Consider the following 15,750-nt stretch of genomic DNA (forward strand, 5'->3'; position numbering starts at 1 on the left):
ACCATACTTACATGGCATGTGCCTAGTATGTTGAATTATTTAAATAATACATTTTATAAAATAAATAATAAATTAAAAATAATTTTATTCCAATAATTTGTGATATCACTGTGCAACTTGGCACAAGTCATCATGAGTGGGGATAACAAAGGCGACTTTATCTGACAACAACCAAGATTTTGCCGCACTTTTGCAGTTGCATTCCCTGGTCTGTTGTTTAATATAATTCAATAACATCAACTATTATTTTCATAGGATATATATTTGTTAAAAATAATTTCAAAAATGGGTTAACATAATATCAGACATCATTACGAGGATGTCGTACTTTATCTCTTACTTTAAATATTTCTGTGTTTTTTAAGATTGACATAATTAAAATTGATAACTTAAGTATTTTTTCACTCACTATTTTCTCTTAATTGAACGCTTGTTGCCCAATTATTAAAAATAAAAGGTGAATGTGGCCTGCTAGTCTGAAAAGTTTGCCGACCCCTGATTTATAACATTGGGTAGATGAGGGTAATGTTATCTGTGAGAGTCAACATGGATTTGTTAAGTGGTGCTCTTGTTTTAGTAATATGATTGCCTTTTATAATAAAGTGACAAGAGCAGTTGATCAGAGAAAGGTATATTCTGCCAATTTTTTTGGATTTTACAAAGCAGTTGAATGGGTACCATATGATAAGCTGATATATTTAAGTTGCAGCACATGGGTTTAGATGAAGGGTTAGTGAACTGGATTTGGGATTGGCTGTCTGATAGGTATCAAAGAGTTGTGTATTGGGGGTGCAGATTCTAGGAAGCAGAAGGTTACAAGTGGGATCCTACAGGGCTCAGTACTACTGGGAGCTGTATTGTTGAACCTTCATATCAACGACATTGTAGATGGATTGCAAGGGGATATTCAGTTGTTTGCAGATGATGTGAAGCTGGGAAGGGTTATTAGTAATAGTGCAGATGTGGCAGCAAGTTTATTCAAATCCTGCAAGAGGATTTGAATAAACTGGATGTGCGGATGTCAGTTTAATGCAGCTAAATGAAAAGTCTTGAAGTTTGAGATTCATCGATTGGGGGAGGGGGAGGCTGCATACTTTGGAGGAGGAAGTGGGGAAGGCAAGGAATCTGTGGGTGGTGATTGATAGAAACCTGAAATTCAGGGAACATATTGCAAAGGTTGTGAAGGTAACCCAGAGGATTGCTATAATGCTAAGAAGAACACCGATCTGTAGAGATAAGAGATGCCATTCCATTGTATAAAGCCCTGATCAAACTACACTTGGACTTTCTCAAATTCAGTCCCCAGGATTTGAAGGGGATAAATTAACCATGGAAAGAGTGCAGAGGTGGATGGCAAAGATGGTATCAGCACTGTACTATGTTATGAAGATAGGCTGAGGAATGTGGACTGCAGAGTTTGGTAGATAATGATGAGAGGTGATATGATTGAGACTTTTAAATTGTTGAGAGGTAGTTGCAGGGTTACACTGGGGAGTTCTTTTGTTTGGTGGAATGGGGAGAGAGCAAGGATGAGGGGCCATCCCTTGAAGTTACGAAAGGAAGTTGTGAGCAAGAGGGTGAGAAGTGGTTTCTTTCCATGGAAGGTAGCTGAACCGTGGAATACATTGCCTGATAGTAGCAAGAGCACAAATGGTCAATGAGTTCAAGGAGTGGTACAATATGCTTTGTGTTTTCTACGATGGGCCTCCCATGATGATTCTTGTGACTCCATGGAGTCCTGAATAATTATAATATATAGCAAGATTTTATCTGATTTCTGCTGAAGAATAAGATTCATCACAAATTTGTTAAATCCAATGATGTCTATTTTCAAGTCATAATCAGCAATTCTTGGAAATAGGGATGGGATAATAGCTTAGCTCCAAATGTTATAGATAAAATTTATGCATTAGTGTATATGTCATGGTTTGTTATTCTAAATATCATGTCTATAAATCAGAACTGCACAAATGCAGAAACTATAAACATTCTGTAAAGTGATTTCTGGCTACAATTACAAATAAACAATAAATAAGAATTAAGTAAAAAGCAACAGTGTTTTTTTAAATAAATACCTTTGCAATTATTTTATCAACTGTTTCATGAAAGTAATCATCTTCAATAGAGTTCTTCGAGAACAAAAAAAAAAAAAAAGCATAGTCATCTAATCATAATTAGCCAATTAATATGTATATATATATATATATATAAAAATTCTGGTATTTCTTATTCTTGACTGATACAAGATGTATGTGTAGTAATTGATTATAGAAATTTTCTGAACATATTGACTGCATTTTTTAAAATATTTTTTTTTCATTTATAAGAAAAAAATTTCATTCTTATTAACATCTGACCTCTATGGAGTCAGAGACTAGTCGTGGGAGGTACATGATGTCACACACAAAGCTCATCCAACCATGTCTTAAACTGATTCAGTGTATCTACATTCAAAATACACTTAGGCAACACATTCCATTCAACAACCACTCTCCTTGCAAAGAACCTTCTACCCACTCCTTCACTCATATCCTCCTTATACAGTTTCCAGTGATGGTGTGTTCTACCAACTCTCTCATTCTATGAAATATTTTGTCTATGTCAACCTAATAACAATCCCTGACTAACTTATATATGTCTCAATCATATTCCCCCCCCCCATTTCTCCTCCTCCTGTTCATGAGGCTTTGCAATTTATATTCTTTCAATCTGTCTTCATACTCCATATTCCAAAGACCACTTGACCACCTTTGTGAATCCTCTTTGGATCCTTTCTAACTTATCCTGGTCACCATGAAATCCTGGTGACCAAATCTGTGCACAATAATTCACATGAGACCTTGTATACTGGAATCAAAATCTCTTTATTTCTGCATGTCAGATCAGGGTCCTTTACATCATTGCCATTATCCGATGTGGCCTCTGAATTTTAGGTCCTTGTCCACGACTGTTCCAGATCTCTCACCTTCTCTACCTTTTTGAGAGTTTCCCCACCAAGAGAATACTTTGCATCTTGTCATTGCTTACCAGATTTCAAAACCTTGCACTTTGCAACATTGAACCGATAGTTCCACTTACCTGCCCATTCATACAGTGTATTCAAGTCTTCCTGTAAGGCCATAACATCCACTTGACTCTGCATTGCTATCCCCAATTTTGTATCATCTGCAAACAGCTGCATATCACCACTTAAACCCATCTCAAATATACAAACTGAACAACAATGATCCCATTACAGACCCCTGTAGCACACCACTAGTCACTTTCCTATTATACAACTTTCTGATACCTATCTGACAGCAAGTCACCAATCCAACTGACTAGTCTGTTTATTTAACAATTTATTTAACAGCTTGTATATTACTGAATATGTATCTCCCTTGTCCAATATGTTTGTCACCTTGTTATAATAGATAAGTAAGTTGTAAAAAATGATCTCCCTTTAACAAACCCATGCTGACAACCACAAAGAATACTGCTGTTATCAACTCATTTCTGTATCCTAGTTCTCACCAATTTTTCCAGTACCTTAACCACAACTCATCATATACAGATTAGCCTGTAATTTTTAGCCACAGCCTTATCACCACCTTTATACAGTGGAACACTTTTACCTTCTTTCCACTCTCTTAGAACCTTTACTGTTGTAGGCCTTATTAAACAGGCATGCCAATGCTACTGCCAATTCCCTGGAACATTCCTTTAAGACGTGTGGTGACATATCATCAAATCCTATTGCCTTATTGACATCAAGTTTATTTATTTCCACGTATACCTCCTGCTCACTCACAATTAAGGCATCCTCTCCTCCTCTATGCTTGAATTTTTCATGATTTCGCCCTGATGAGACAAAACATCTTTTAAATTATTCACTGAATTCCTCAATGATGTCTTCTGCAGCAGTTACCATTCTACCATTTTTATCCATTAACAGCTTACCATAATCATTTTTCCTTCTACTTGCCACATATCTGAAAAGCTCTTTAGGGTTTTTCTTTAACTGATTTGCTAATTTCTGCTCATACTGTAGTTTTGCAGTACTTACTGATTGATTTAAATGCTACCATTATTCATCTTGTGATGCCTCCGCAGTATCCTCTTCTTCCAAATTTCATTCTTAATCCCTTTATTCAGTCTTTTGAGCTTTAGAGTATATTCACAAGTCAACGTTGTTAAATATCTTTTTGTCAGTTCCCATGCAGCTTTTCTCCACCCTCCCTCTCCCCTGCTTAACACCTCATTCCATGCTATAGCTCCAAGATATCTCCTAAGCTATTCATAATCACCAGTCTTGTAATTCTACATATATTGCCTCATTCCCAAATGCTATCTCTTCATTCCAATATATACTGCCATAATTAATTGCTGGCCTTTTTGGCTGGAGAGCGTATCTGCTCTCCAGCCAAAAGGCTGCAGGTTCGAATCCCGCCATGGGTATGGATATTTGTGAGTCTGTGGAAATAGTAGTGGTGGTGGGCGGTAGATGGCATTGGTATAGTTGTGGTTAGTTATAGTTGGTGGAATGGGTGGTGGAGACAGAGAGTTGTAAAATAGGTGCCCTCCCTCGATGAGGCTTTGACTCCCTGGAGGTGTCATGTAATAATAATAATAATTAAAATTACCCATTATAATTATTTGTTCACTGATCCAAGTTGCTTATATATTTCTTTATCACCTCCATTCACATTCCCTGGCCTACAGCAACATCCAACTAAATATCTCTTCCTGTCAACCCTCCACCTCACATGATACTGATTCAAAACAGTCTGGAAATATTTAAGCTGTAATTAATTTTAAAACCCTTGTCTGTTGATATACCAAACAAAAATAGCTGCCATGATTAAGAGCATGTCAGGAAAAATCTAAAAAGATTTTCTTGATTTAAAAGGATAGTTTAACCAAACAATTCACTTTCATCAAAATACAAAATAATGCAGTTTTAATTTACTTTTTAATTTGTTGATTTCACATGGAACAACCTCAGTTATAAACAAACTGAGAGATAAGTCTGTTACTATTCTTAATCTCGAAGTAATGCACTACATAATTAAGTCACTTGCAAACTATTGTTGATTTGGCAAACAATATTTTTTAATATAACATATCCATTCTGTTTCAAGTGTCTAATTATAGCAAACTGAATGTAGTTAGTATCATATCCTAATTACTTTACATTGAGTTGGAATTTATAATAAAAATAAATAAAAATGTTCCACTTCACATTCACATCAAATAGGAATAGGACTGAAGAACATAGAAGACATCCTATAAAAACGATGAAGAATATTTGCTACTAATATCAGTACACAAGTTGCTGTGATACGATCTACTTTGTGAAACAAATCAGCAGAACTGCAATTACAAATACACATTTATCCTTCCATACATAAAGAAGATCATAGACTAAACAGGCAAATTCTTAAAATGTACTTTCAATTCACTATATGTTGTTAGCTATGTAGGTTGATCATCTAAACTCTCTCTCACCTCTTAAAAAATTGGGAAGTATAAGATTTATGGTGCATGTGGCATTGCTTATATTAGTTAGGCTTATTTGGAGAAATCAGCCAGCATGAATATATCAGAGATGTTGAGAAAGAATAAGCACTTAAATCAAGATTGGTTTTTCCATATCACACAAGAAAAACACTGCTGTTTCAAATGAGATAAAAATACTGTAAATTCCTTGTCTGTTTATAATAATCTGTGTGTTTCCTTATCATTTTGGAGAAGTGTGATATATAGCACTGTATTTGCATTTGTTGTTTGGTAAGACATGCAGATTATTATTACTATCTGGCCCTGATGGAGCCAAAAGACTCATCACAGGAGGTCTATACTCTGTAAGCATGTCTGTCGTGTAAAAAGATCATCAAACCTTGCTTTAAACTCATTCACAGTTTCTGCACCCACCACTTTCAGACAATGCATTCTACTCGCCAATCATTTTCCATGCAAAGAGCCTCTTATACAGCTTCCAGGGATGATATCTAGTTATACCTTTGCATCCCTCTACTTGATAAAAAAATTTCTTCCACCTTAATTTGGTATCAATCTCCTCAACAACTTATGTCTCAGTCATATTCCCTCTTCTTACAATCATAAGGTTCTATAAGTTTCCTCTGTCTCTCTGGCTGATTTGTTTTAGAAAGTGGATCTTATACCAACAACTTGTACTGATAATAAATTTAGTTTAATCCTTTATCCAAATGTAAGCAAACAAAGTTTGTGCCTGAAAATATCTTCAGGACTGAGGTAAGGTAGTGCAACACCAGGCAACTCCGAGCAAAGGTTGACCAAGCTCTCATCACTCCTTGTCTCAGTATCTCCCATAATGCAAAGCACATCTCCTTGCAGACATGTATACTGCTATGCATTAAGGGAAGGGCCACTATCCAGACCGGTTTCAAGCTTTATTGAGGTCCCGTCAGTGTGAGGCAGACCCAAACGTGGAGATACTAAGGCCGAAGCAATAGGAGAAGTCATATTTACCTATAGGAGTTGCCAACAGGTGTACCACCTTATTATTGAATTACTCTGGATTTAGAGAAAGATGTTGGAAGTTTATTTTTCACTTGGTTAGACTATAATAAATTTAGTTTAATCCTTTATCCAAGTGTAAGCAAACAAAGTTTGCACCTGAAAATATCTCCAGGACTGAGGTAAGGTAGTGCAACACCAGGCAACTCTGAACAAACTGAGGCAAGGAGAGATGAGAACTTGATCCCCCTTTGCTCAGAGTTGCCTGGTGTTGCACTACCTTACCTCAGTCCTGAAGATATTTTCAGGTGCAAACTTTGTTTGCTTACACTTGGATAAAGGATTAAACTAAATTTATTATAGTCTAACCAAGTGAAAAATAAACTTTCAACTTGTACTGATATTGGTTGCAATCATTTTTATATGGATGTCTTCTCTTTTCTGTGTAAACCTTCTTCAATACATTCTCCCCACCCCCACCCCTGAATAACAGGCAACTAAATTTATGCACAGTAGTCCATATGTAGCTTGATCAGTCTTATACAAGGGAACCATAACCTCTTTATTTCTACATGTCAATATCCTCCTCCTCATTGCCATAATCGGTTGGGATGCTCTTACAATTTTAGCAATGTGATCCCTAAACTTCAAGTTTCTGTTCACCATCACACCCAGATCTCTCATATCTTTCACTTCCTTCAAATTTTCCTGGTTAATTCTATACCTGTATACCGGATGCAGAGTACACATTTAATATGCTATTCAAATAGAGAATATAAGGATGATATTAATGATTCTGCTTTGGCTTGATGAACCTTAAAGAAATTTTGTGGTTAAGAGCTATGTTAAAATGTATTAATTTTGATTTGACTGTTATTGTTGGGAAAAAATAAGAAGTAGCATGTATACATATAGAATAATAGTCTAAAATACAACAAAATTATTACCAGTCTCATATATTTTACAAATATACATTAGTATACAGTCTCATATGTTGCCTGCATCTCGAGTAGTCTTAGGTATTGTTACTGAACATGTTTAAACAATATTTTGTAAGCATACTCTTTCAATGTTTTTCAAGAAAAAATATAAGTTCTTTCTCTCTTAACTTTTCCTACACATTACCATTGTGCTTTTGGGCAACCTCTCTCTCTCTCTCTTCTATGGGATTGTTATTAAATGGGTGGGGAGGAGGGGGGTAGGATTAGTCACCGATTTTCTGCTTCTTGTCCCTTATGCATTTCCATTTTGCTATGCTATTCATTGTGATGATTTTCTAGATCATTTTTAAACCTGTGGCAATCTTTTGCAGCCTTTTCTATCTCATACAGAAAATAGTGGTGAGTGCTTTTCTTTTGTTAATTGTGTGTTAAAATAACACAAAGTTCAATATGCAAAACGAAATGGGTACAACTTTGTGCCTGTTTTTTTATATTAAAATTAGTAGGAGAATATATTGCAGTGGAATACAAAGTGTTGCAGTTGCTTATTTAACTAGTAATATTATAAAAGTTTAATTGCTTTTGGTGTAACATGAATATTATGAATTAACAGTATCTAACATTTAGTCATAATTTTTTTTGCTATAGTAACAACTCAGTTACATTTTATTTATTTATTTATTTAATTTTTTACAATGCAGTTCTTTGTCAAGTGGAGGACGTAGTATGGCATCAGTATACTTATTGGATACACCTGGATTTCAGAATCCTGCATCTTGTGGACGTCAGTGTGGGGCTAATTTGGAAGATTTATGCCATAATTATATACAAGAAAGACTACAACTTTTGTTTCATGATTCTGTATTTTCAGTTCAGCAAGAAAGATATGCTCAGGTAAAAATGCTTGTATTTGTTTTTATTTTACTTTATAAAAGATGTGCAGTGGTATGGTTGATTATTGGTCTCGTAGGAATTATCTGTAGTTTGAGCTCTGTTCTTGACAAATTATAATATAACCAAATTGGTTATAACCATAGTTCTCTGCTGAATTTAGTAATTGTGAATTATAACAAATATATTAGTATAGTAAATACATATTGATATTTCAAATCAAATATTTTGGACTAGATCATTATCAATTTTCCATGAAACTAAGATCTCATTTAAACCAGTAAAAAAAATGTTTACCAATCACTTGATCACTCAAAGATATAATCTAATCAACTAACTATGATAGTTGATTAGATTGTGTTTCCATGTTATATGAAATAGAACAGAAAGGCATCCACTCACTGAAGGTTGAATGAAGCTTGAGAAATAAATTAATAAAAATTAATTACCTCTTAGTATAATAATATTTTAAACTTTCATCACGATAAAATTACATTCCAATTCAAATGAAATCAATATAGGGTAGGGCTTCATAGCTCTCCTTGATTAAGTGTTCTTGTTTAAAATGGCTTCTGTGGATGAGCTTTTTTTTCAACATTCCCTTTGTTCATGGCTCTTATGGTGAATCGTATGACAGTTCATGCTGAACAAGACTGAGCACAAGCTTCGTAAGAGATATAGTTTTAATACTTGCTAATCCTCTTCTCAACAACCAGTTTATCCAAAATTTGAGAAGGAAACTCAACAAACGGACAGGAGTGGTAGCTTGCTCTCTCTTGATTGTGGTGGTGAAAAATAAGCTAACCATTTATCAGAGTACAAAGGTAAATAAAAGAACTTCTTCAATGGAAACTTACTCTTATATTCATAAACTATAAGAAATTAAACCTCTTCTCTCCATCACAGGCCTGTAATTGTCATTGATTAAATTAACTTATGGTCTTTGGTTTCATTGAATATGAGCTGAATTTTAAGTTTGAAATATTTGATTTTAAATATTAGTCAAGCTCTGTTAACTTTGTTGTATAATTGAAACCTGTGGAGCATTCATGACTAAGCATACACATGTAATCACAGTAATAAGATTTTTTAATAAGTAAATATTTTGTCCTAAGTATCATAGGTCATCTTCAGTACAGTTAATTCAAACAATACTAGGAATCACATACAGTTATGGCGAATGCTTGCAATGGGATCCCTCTATGCATGCGGTATGGTGTTATAGAATTAAATTTAAATATATCTCATTTTAATGTAACCCGAAAGGGTTACATTAAAATGAGATAACACATATAAAATTATTTGACACAATTTAGGATGACAATTTCCCAGACTTTAGGGACAGTGAGAACTTCGTTATGGTTCAAATTGGGTCTGTGACTTAGAGCTTCAGCACTTTTTTTATATAAATGTTCATGTTTATATAAAGATGGATGTAGAAGTTTAGTCTTCTTCCAATGGATCCTATGGTTTAGGTTTTCAATTCCGTGTTGTGCAAGGCCAGATTTTAGTAGTTTGATAAGATGGATATGGTCTCGATGTTCCGAAATGTGTTTGCTAATGGATCTACCTGTCTATCCATAGCAGGACAATTTACAGGAACACAAGACTTCATACATGCCAAGTATCATCAGAGGTAAGAGTTTGTCTTTAGGAGAGGGTAATCAATTGTGGGTCTGGTTGATTGGTTTGTAGGTAGCAGCCAATTTATATTTCCTCATAATTTTTGAAAGACATTCGGAAATACCTTTAACATAAGGCATGGGAATCCTGCGGGTTTGTTCTTATCTTGTAGATGTGTGGGGAAGTGACTGATGATTTTTTGAGTTGTTTTTAGGTTGTATCCATTTTGTATGGCTGTATTTTTGATTGTTTCCAATTCTTGGTTTAAAGATTCTTTGGAAGAGCAGAGTTCTGTGTGCTCTGGTTACTAATGATTTTTGATTTTCGAGATTGATGATGAGTCGAAGAATTGTGAATGTAGCGACCTGAAAATATTGGCTTACGATAGACAGAAGTAGAGATAGAACCATCTTTTTTTCTTTGGATGTGTACATCCAGGAAGGAGATATCCTGTGGAGATTCTTTTTCTAGCATGAATTTGAAGTGAGGGTGAAGAAGGTTGATTTTATCTAGAAACAAGTGTAGTTCTTTAAAGATACCAAGCTATTTTAAATATAAACCTGGTTTTCTTGTTCAGAATGACCCCCAGACAGCAAAGATGTCGTTGACATATCGTAGCCAGATTTTTGGTTTAGGATTAAATGTGAAAATGTTTTCTTCAAGGTGTTCTATAAAAAGGTTGGCTAAGTTTGGTGATAACCATTGCTGTTCCTTCCTCCTGCTTGTAAATTTTCTCTTTCCAAGTGAAGTATCCAGATGTAATAAATTTGAATAATTCAGCAATATCAGATGGAAATTTTTAAGTTAGTAAGTCTATCGTTTCATGATAGGGAATATTATTGAAGAGGAGAAACAATGTCAAAGTTAATTAGCATGTTAGTTTCGAACAGTTGAATGTCTTTAATTTTTGTGTGAAATTCTGTGGAATTTTTAATTGATGAGGCTGAGTGGCCTATTAGAGGACAGAGAAGGTTAGATAAAAATCTTGATAATTCGTAAGTCCGGCTGCTAATAAAATCCACAATTGGTCTGAGTGGAATTTATTCTTGTGAAGTTTAGGTAAACCATATATTCCAGGAGGCCCAGCATGGTATGGCCTCAGTTTTTTTTATTGTTTCTTGATCTTGGGAAGAGGTTTCATCTAGTAACTTATTTAGTTTCTTCAGCTGTCTTTTTGTAGGATCATAATCAAGTTGGGCATATGTATTTTGATCTCGGAGTAATAAATTCATTTTTTGGTCATATGGACCAAATCTAGGACAACAGTGGTGTTTCCCTTGTCAGCTCTGGTGATGATTGTTTCTATTATGTTTTAGCGAGATAAGAGCTTTCAGTTCTGATGCTGGGATATTCAAGTCCAAAGGTTTGGCATCATAGATTATTTTTGCAATTTCGAAATGTAGTCTGTTGGCTTCAGTATTGGACGAATGGCCGATGTTTCTTTCAGTGTTGTGTATAAAATCTAAATATGGAATTCGTTTAGGTGAAATGGCAAATTTTTGACTTCTTGCTAGAATTTAATTCATCTTCTGTTAGTGGACTACTAGATAAGTTGACAACCCATTTTTCATTCGGTTCGTTAACTTTGGTATGCCATAATTTAGAACTGTTTTATTAAAATTTTAATTTTTAAGTTTTATTAAAATTTTTGCTTTATCATAGATGATTTTGCCAGAAAATGTCACAAGGACTATGGTTTTATTTTTTTATTTTTTTTTTTTTATCCTGAAGTACTGCATTGGCACTAAAATGCTGATTTTAGTACACCATTTGTGTAGCTTTTGATCACTCGAGAAATAAAAACTTAAAAGAATGAAGTCACATCTATTTATTCATATGTGGTTACCCCCTTTCTCTCCTATCCTTTTGGGGTTTGGGGGGGGGGGGGGGAATTAAGCCCTCCTGATGGGGGATTGGGTATATATATTTTATCACTCTAAATCCATGTATCTTCACAAGGCTGGTTTGCCTGTTCTGAGGGATGAAAAAAAACCCAAGTTTCCAGATGAAGAAACTCGCTACCTCCATATGAGACCGGCCAACTCATCTTTAGTCGAAAGAGACCGGATAAAGATTCCTCGTTTCATAGATGGGAATCAACCCCAGGTCTTTCCGACCAAAGGGTTTAGTCTGTACCAACTGAGCTACAGAGGCTCAAGTCACATTAAATATCATAAATCTTTACAAAACTGTCAAAGAAGTAGCCATCATCCCTAATATTTATCTAATTAGAATTATTTATGTATTCTGTAATTAAGAAAAGCATCTGCTAATGAAATTTATAACAAGCAGTCTGCTTGCTGCAAATAAAATTTTTATGCATAACAAACTTCACAGCAGTGCCTCTTATGCTAAGAGCAGTGGCTTTGCTATAAGATGCTCTAAATGTCTGTTATTATTTTATTACTAGATATCCATGTAGTCAAGATGCATCTGTAGGAGGTTACACAAACACACACACACACACACACACACACACACACACACACACACACACACACACACACACACACACACACACACACACACACACACACACACACAATATTCATTGAACCATGCCTTAAATGCATTCACTGCCATCCAGTCAATTGTTTCTGGATGTTTTTCAATATCTCCTGAAAGCCAGGTGACCAAATCTGTGCATAGTATCTATATGAACCTGATCAAGGCCTAAAATAGTGGATATCTCCCTATTTCTTGGCATCTTGTTTTGTCCTCACAATTTCAGATTCTTATCCAACATCACTCGTAGTTCCCTTTTCTTTTCCCCCTCTTGTAAGATATCACCACCAGTTGAATATCCCATCTTTGCTTCCCATATTTTAAAACCTTACATGTTGCAACATTGAACTAGTAGCCACCACTCACTTGCACACTCAACCAGTCTGTTCAGGTCCTCTTGTAAAACCACATCATCTGCCCTATTCCTCACAGTCCTTCTCATCTTTGTATCATCTGCAAGCAACCACATATCTCCATTCATTCTTTACCCAGTATCATTAATATGCAAACTCAATGGCAGTATCCCCAAAACAACTATTACAGCACCCACTAGTGACTTTCCTCTTGTAGGATATTGCTACCCCACAAAAGATTAGATGGCTAATCTCCAATCCAGCACACAAGTCCATTGTCCATTCTTATCCATTCTTATTTTATTACTGACTTATCATTTTTCAGCTTTTGAAAAATCTAAATATACCACACTGTATGCATCAACCTTGCCCAATGCATTTATCACCTTGTTGCAATAAGTAAATAGACTGCTAAAACATGATCTTCCTTTAGCAATTACCTGTCTACCAAAGAGAATGTTGCTGTTGTCAACACATTTCTGGATCTTGGTGTTCTCACTGACCTCTCCATTTAAATACAATTGCAGTCATGCAAATTGGCCTATAATTTGAAGCCTAAGTCTTATCACTTTCCATCTGAAGTGGAACATTGTGTCCTTTTTCCACTTCTTTGGAACTTGGCCTGGTATAAGACTCATATTAAAAAAAGGTGCAGCTAATCTGTTATCTCCCTGAAATATTCCCATTGAACAATTTTTTCAATGCTGTGATATATCATCAAGTCTTACAGCCTTATTCCTGCTCACTCACTGTCAGTTCCTCTATTCTCTCTCCATTGCACCTACGTCCTGCATGATATCACATTAATGAGAATGACATAGCATTTTATTAACTGCTCTCATTTAATATCTTTATTAAATTCTCTACAGTGGTTATCATTCTACTATTCACCATCCATTATCATCCTTTCTTATACTGATCACATATCAGAAGAATTCCCTGGGATTTTTTCTGATTGCATTAGGTGAATGCTGCTCATACTGCACTTTGACTACCCTTACGAAGCAGGTTACTTCCTTTACCTGCTCGTTTTGATTTTAGTGCAGCTTATTATTACAATCCATCATACACCTGCTTCCTTAAATTAACCTCATCTTATCTTGGGTGGTATGGTCATTTAAACAGATGGGATAAAAAAGAATGACAAAAGTGTTCTTTGCCAAGTTGGCAAGAAAACACTTGGAGAGGAAGGCCAAGATGTAGATGGATTCATAGTAAAAAGTGCCTTGAAAGACAGAAATATGAGATCTTATAATATTGACAGATAACAAATTAATTTGTTAATAGAACTGAAGCCTTTTGGCTCTTTATTTTAGTAAATACTTCATGCACTGACCGAGAGTCTGCTTACAAAAAACACACCTCTCCAACATTTCAAATTCCTTAGTACTGAATGAGAGTTTTTGCTCTCTTATGGTTTCTGCCTAGTCTCTCAAGAGAACCAACCAGTTCGAAACAGCTGTCAGTTAGTGAAACCTTATCAGAATGGACTAATATCCATCTTATTCCATCTTATCTTATTTGAGGCCTGGTTGGCCGAGTCATTAGCGTATCTGCTCTCCAGCCAAAAAGGCTGCAGGTTCGAATCCTGCCATGGGCTTGGATGTTTGTGATTGTCTGTGAAAATAGCAGTGGTAGTGGTGGGCTGTAGATGGCGTTAGTGTAGTTGTGGTTCATTGGTTGGTGGATTGTGGGTGGTGGTGGAGATAGAGTTGTAGAGTAGATGCCTTCCCTCGATGAGTCTTTGGACTCCCTGGAGGTGTCAAGTGATAATAATAAAAATAGAAAGTGAATATATGGATGCCAGGGCAAGCGCGCATGTCTTCTAAGTGGTCCATGCTAGGGCAGCGAGTGTATTCCTGTGAGCTCTCTGGCGAACTCTTTTTACAAAACTTTCATAATTTCTACATTCAGCTTTGAAATAATGCTGGATCTAATATCCATTTGATTTATATAATTTTGCATCGCTGAACTGAAGCCTTTTGGATCTTTATTTTAGTAAATGCTTTGAAATCTGCTTAAATGGTGCTATAACTAAATGTGTCCCTACAGTTCATAGATCAAATGGGAGTGAGAGTGAAATGAATACGTATCCTTATTAAACAGTAGATCCATAAGAAGATGATGATGTAGAAGGATGTTGAGTATTATGTTTTCTGCATAATACTCAACATTTCTGTCTGAGAGTATGAAAAGAAATTGACTTTGTAGGCTAAAGGTGAACCAAAAGAATTTTATTGTTATGCTGCAAGTAGAAAAAAGAATGAACATGAAAAAATGACTTTTTTGTATGCAGATGGTATGCTTGTGTCAGAAGCAGATGCAGTTATTCAAATAATGATTGCTAAATTTGCTTAGCTCCATCAACCATGTGTATGTAACATGATGCACAGTGCAACTACTACATGGAATGAGGCGATAGAGGTGTACAAGAAGGATATTCTAGAGTTGTTGCATAATAACCTGGATAAGAATTCAGCAGAAGAACAGATGGGATATCCCCACAGATATACTAAAGGAATGTTCAGCTCAACTGGTTGGCCTTTATATAGTGTGTAAGTTGAATTTCAGTTCAGAAACAATGTGTGATAGTTTCAAGGGGTGTATTCAAGGGGTGGTGCAAAACTGATGTGTGTCTATGGAATAGTGGTGAAGTTTGAGAAAATTTAGCAGGGACTTGCATACAGAAATCGGTTGACAGACAAACTGTTTTGCAAGGAACAGCATGAGTTTACTAAAGAGAGATCATGTCTTAGCAATTTGCTCTCATTGGGTAAAAGGGAATGCATATGCATTTGAGGATATCACTTGAAAGGCCGTTGCATAAGTTTGGAGGATATGGGAGTAGAATATATATATATACTGTGGATTTGGATAATCAAGTATCTGGCAGATTTAAGGTAACTAGCGGTGTACCTCAAGGATCATTTCTTGGACTACTGTTGTTCAATCTATTC

General features: G+C 35.5%; 1 protein-coding gene across 1 annotated transcript in view; it reads left to right on the top strand.

Annotated features, from left to right (window-relative positions):
- The window catches only part of Mhcl (Myosin heavy chain-like), a 719,798-nt gene that overhangs the window by 233,588 nt on the left and 470,460 nt on the right, over positions 1 to 15,750 (top strand). Inside the window, exon 12 of the mRNA XM_090414205.1 lies at positions 8,123 to 8,315. Coding sequence (XP_090270331.1) covers positions 8,123 to 8,315 — 193 coding nt within the window. The remainder of the gene's footprint in view (positions 1 to 8,122; positions 8,316 to 15,750) is intronic.

This window comes from Typopeltis vanoorti, chromosome 24, assembly GCF_054136105.1.
Source record: "Typopeltis vanoorti isolate ZY-2024b chromosome 24, IOZ_Tvanoo_1.0, whole genome shotgun sequence".
NCBI lineage: Eukaryota > Metazoa > Arthropoda > Arachnida > Uropygi > Thelyphonidae > Typopeltis > Typopeltis vanoorti.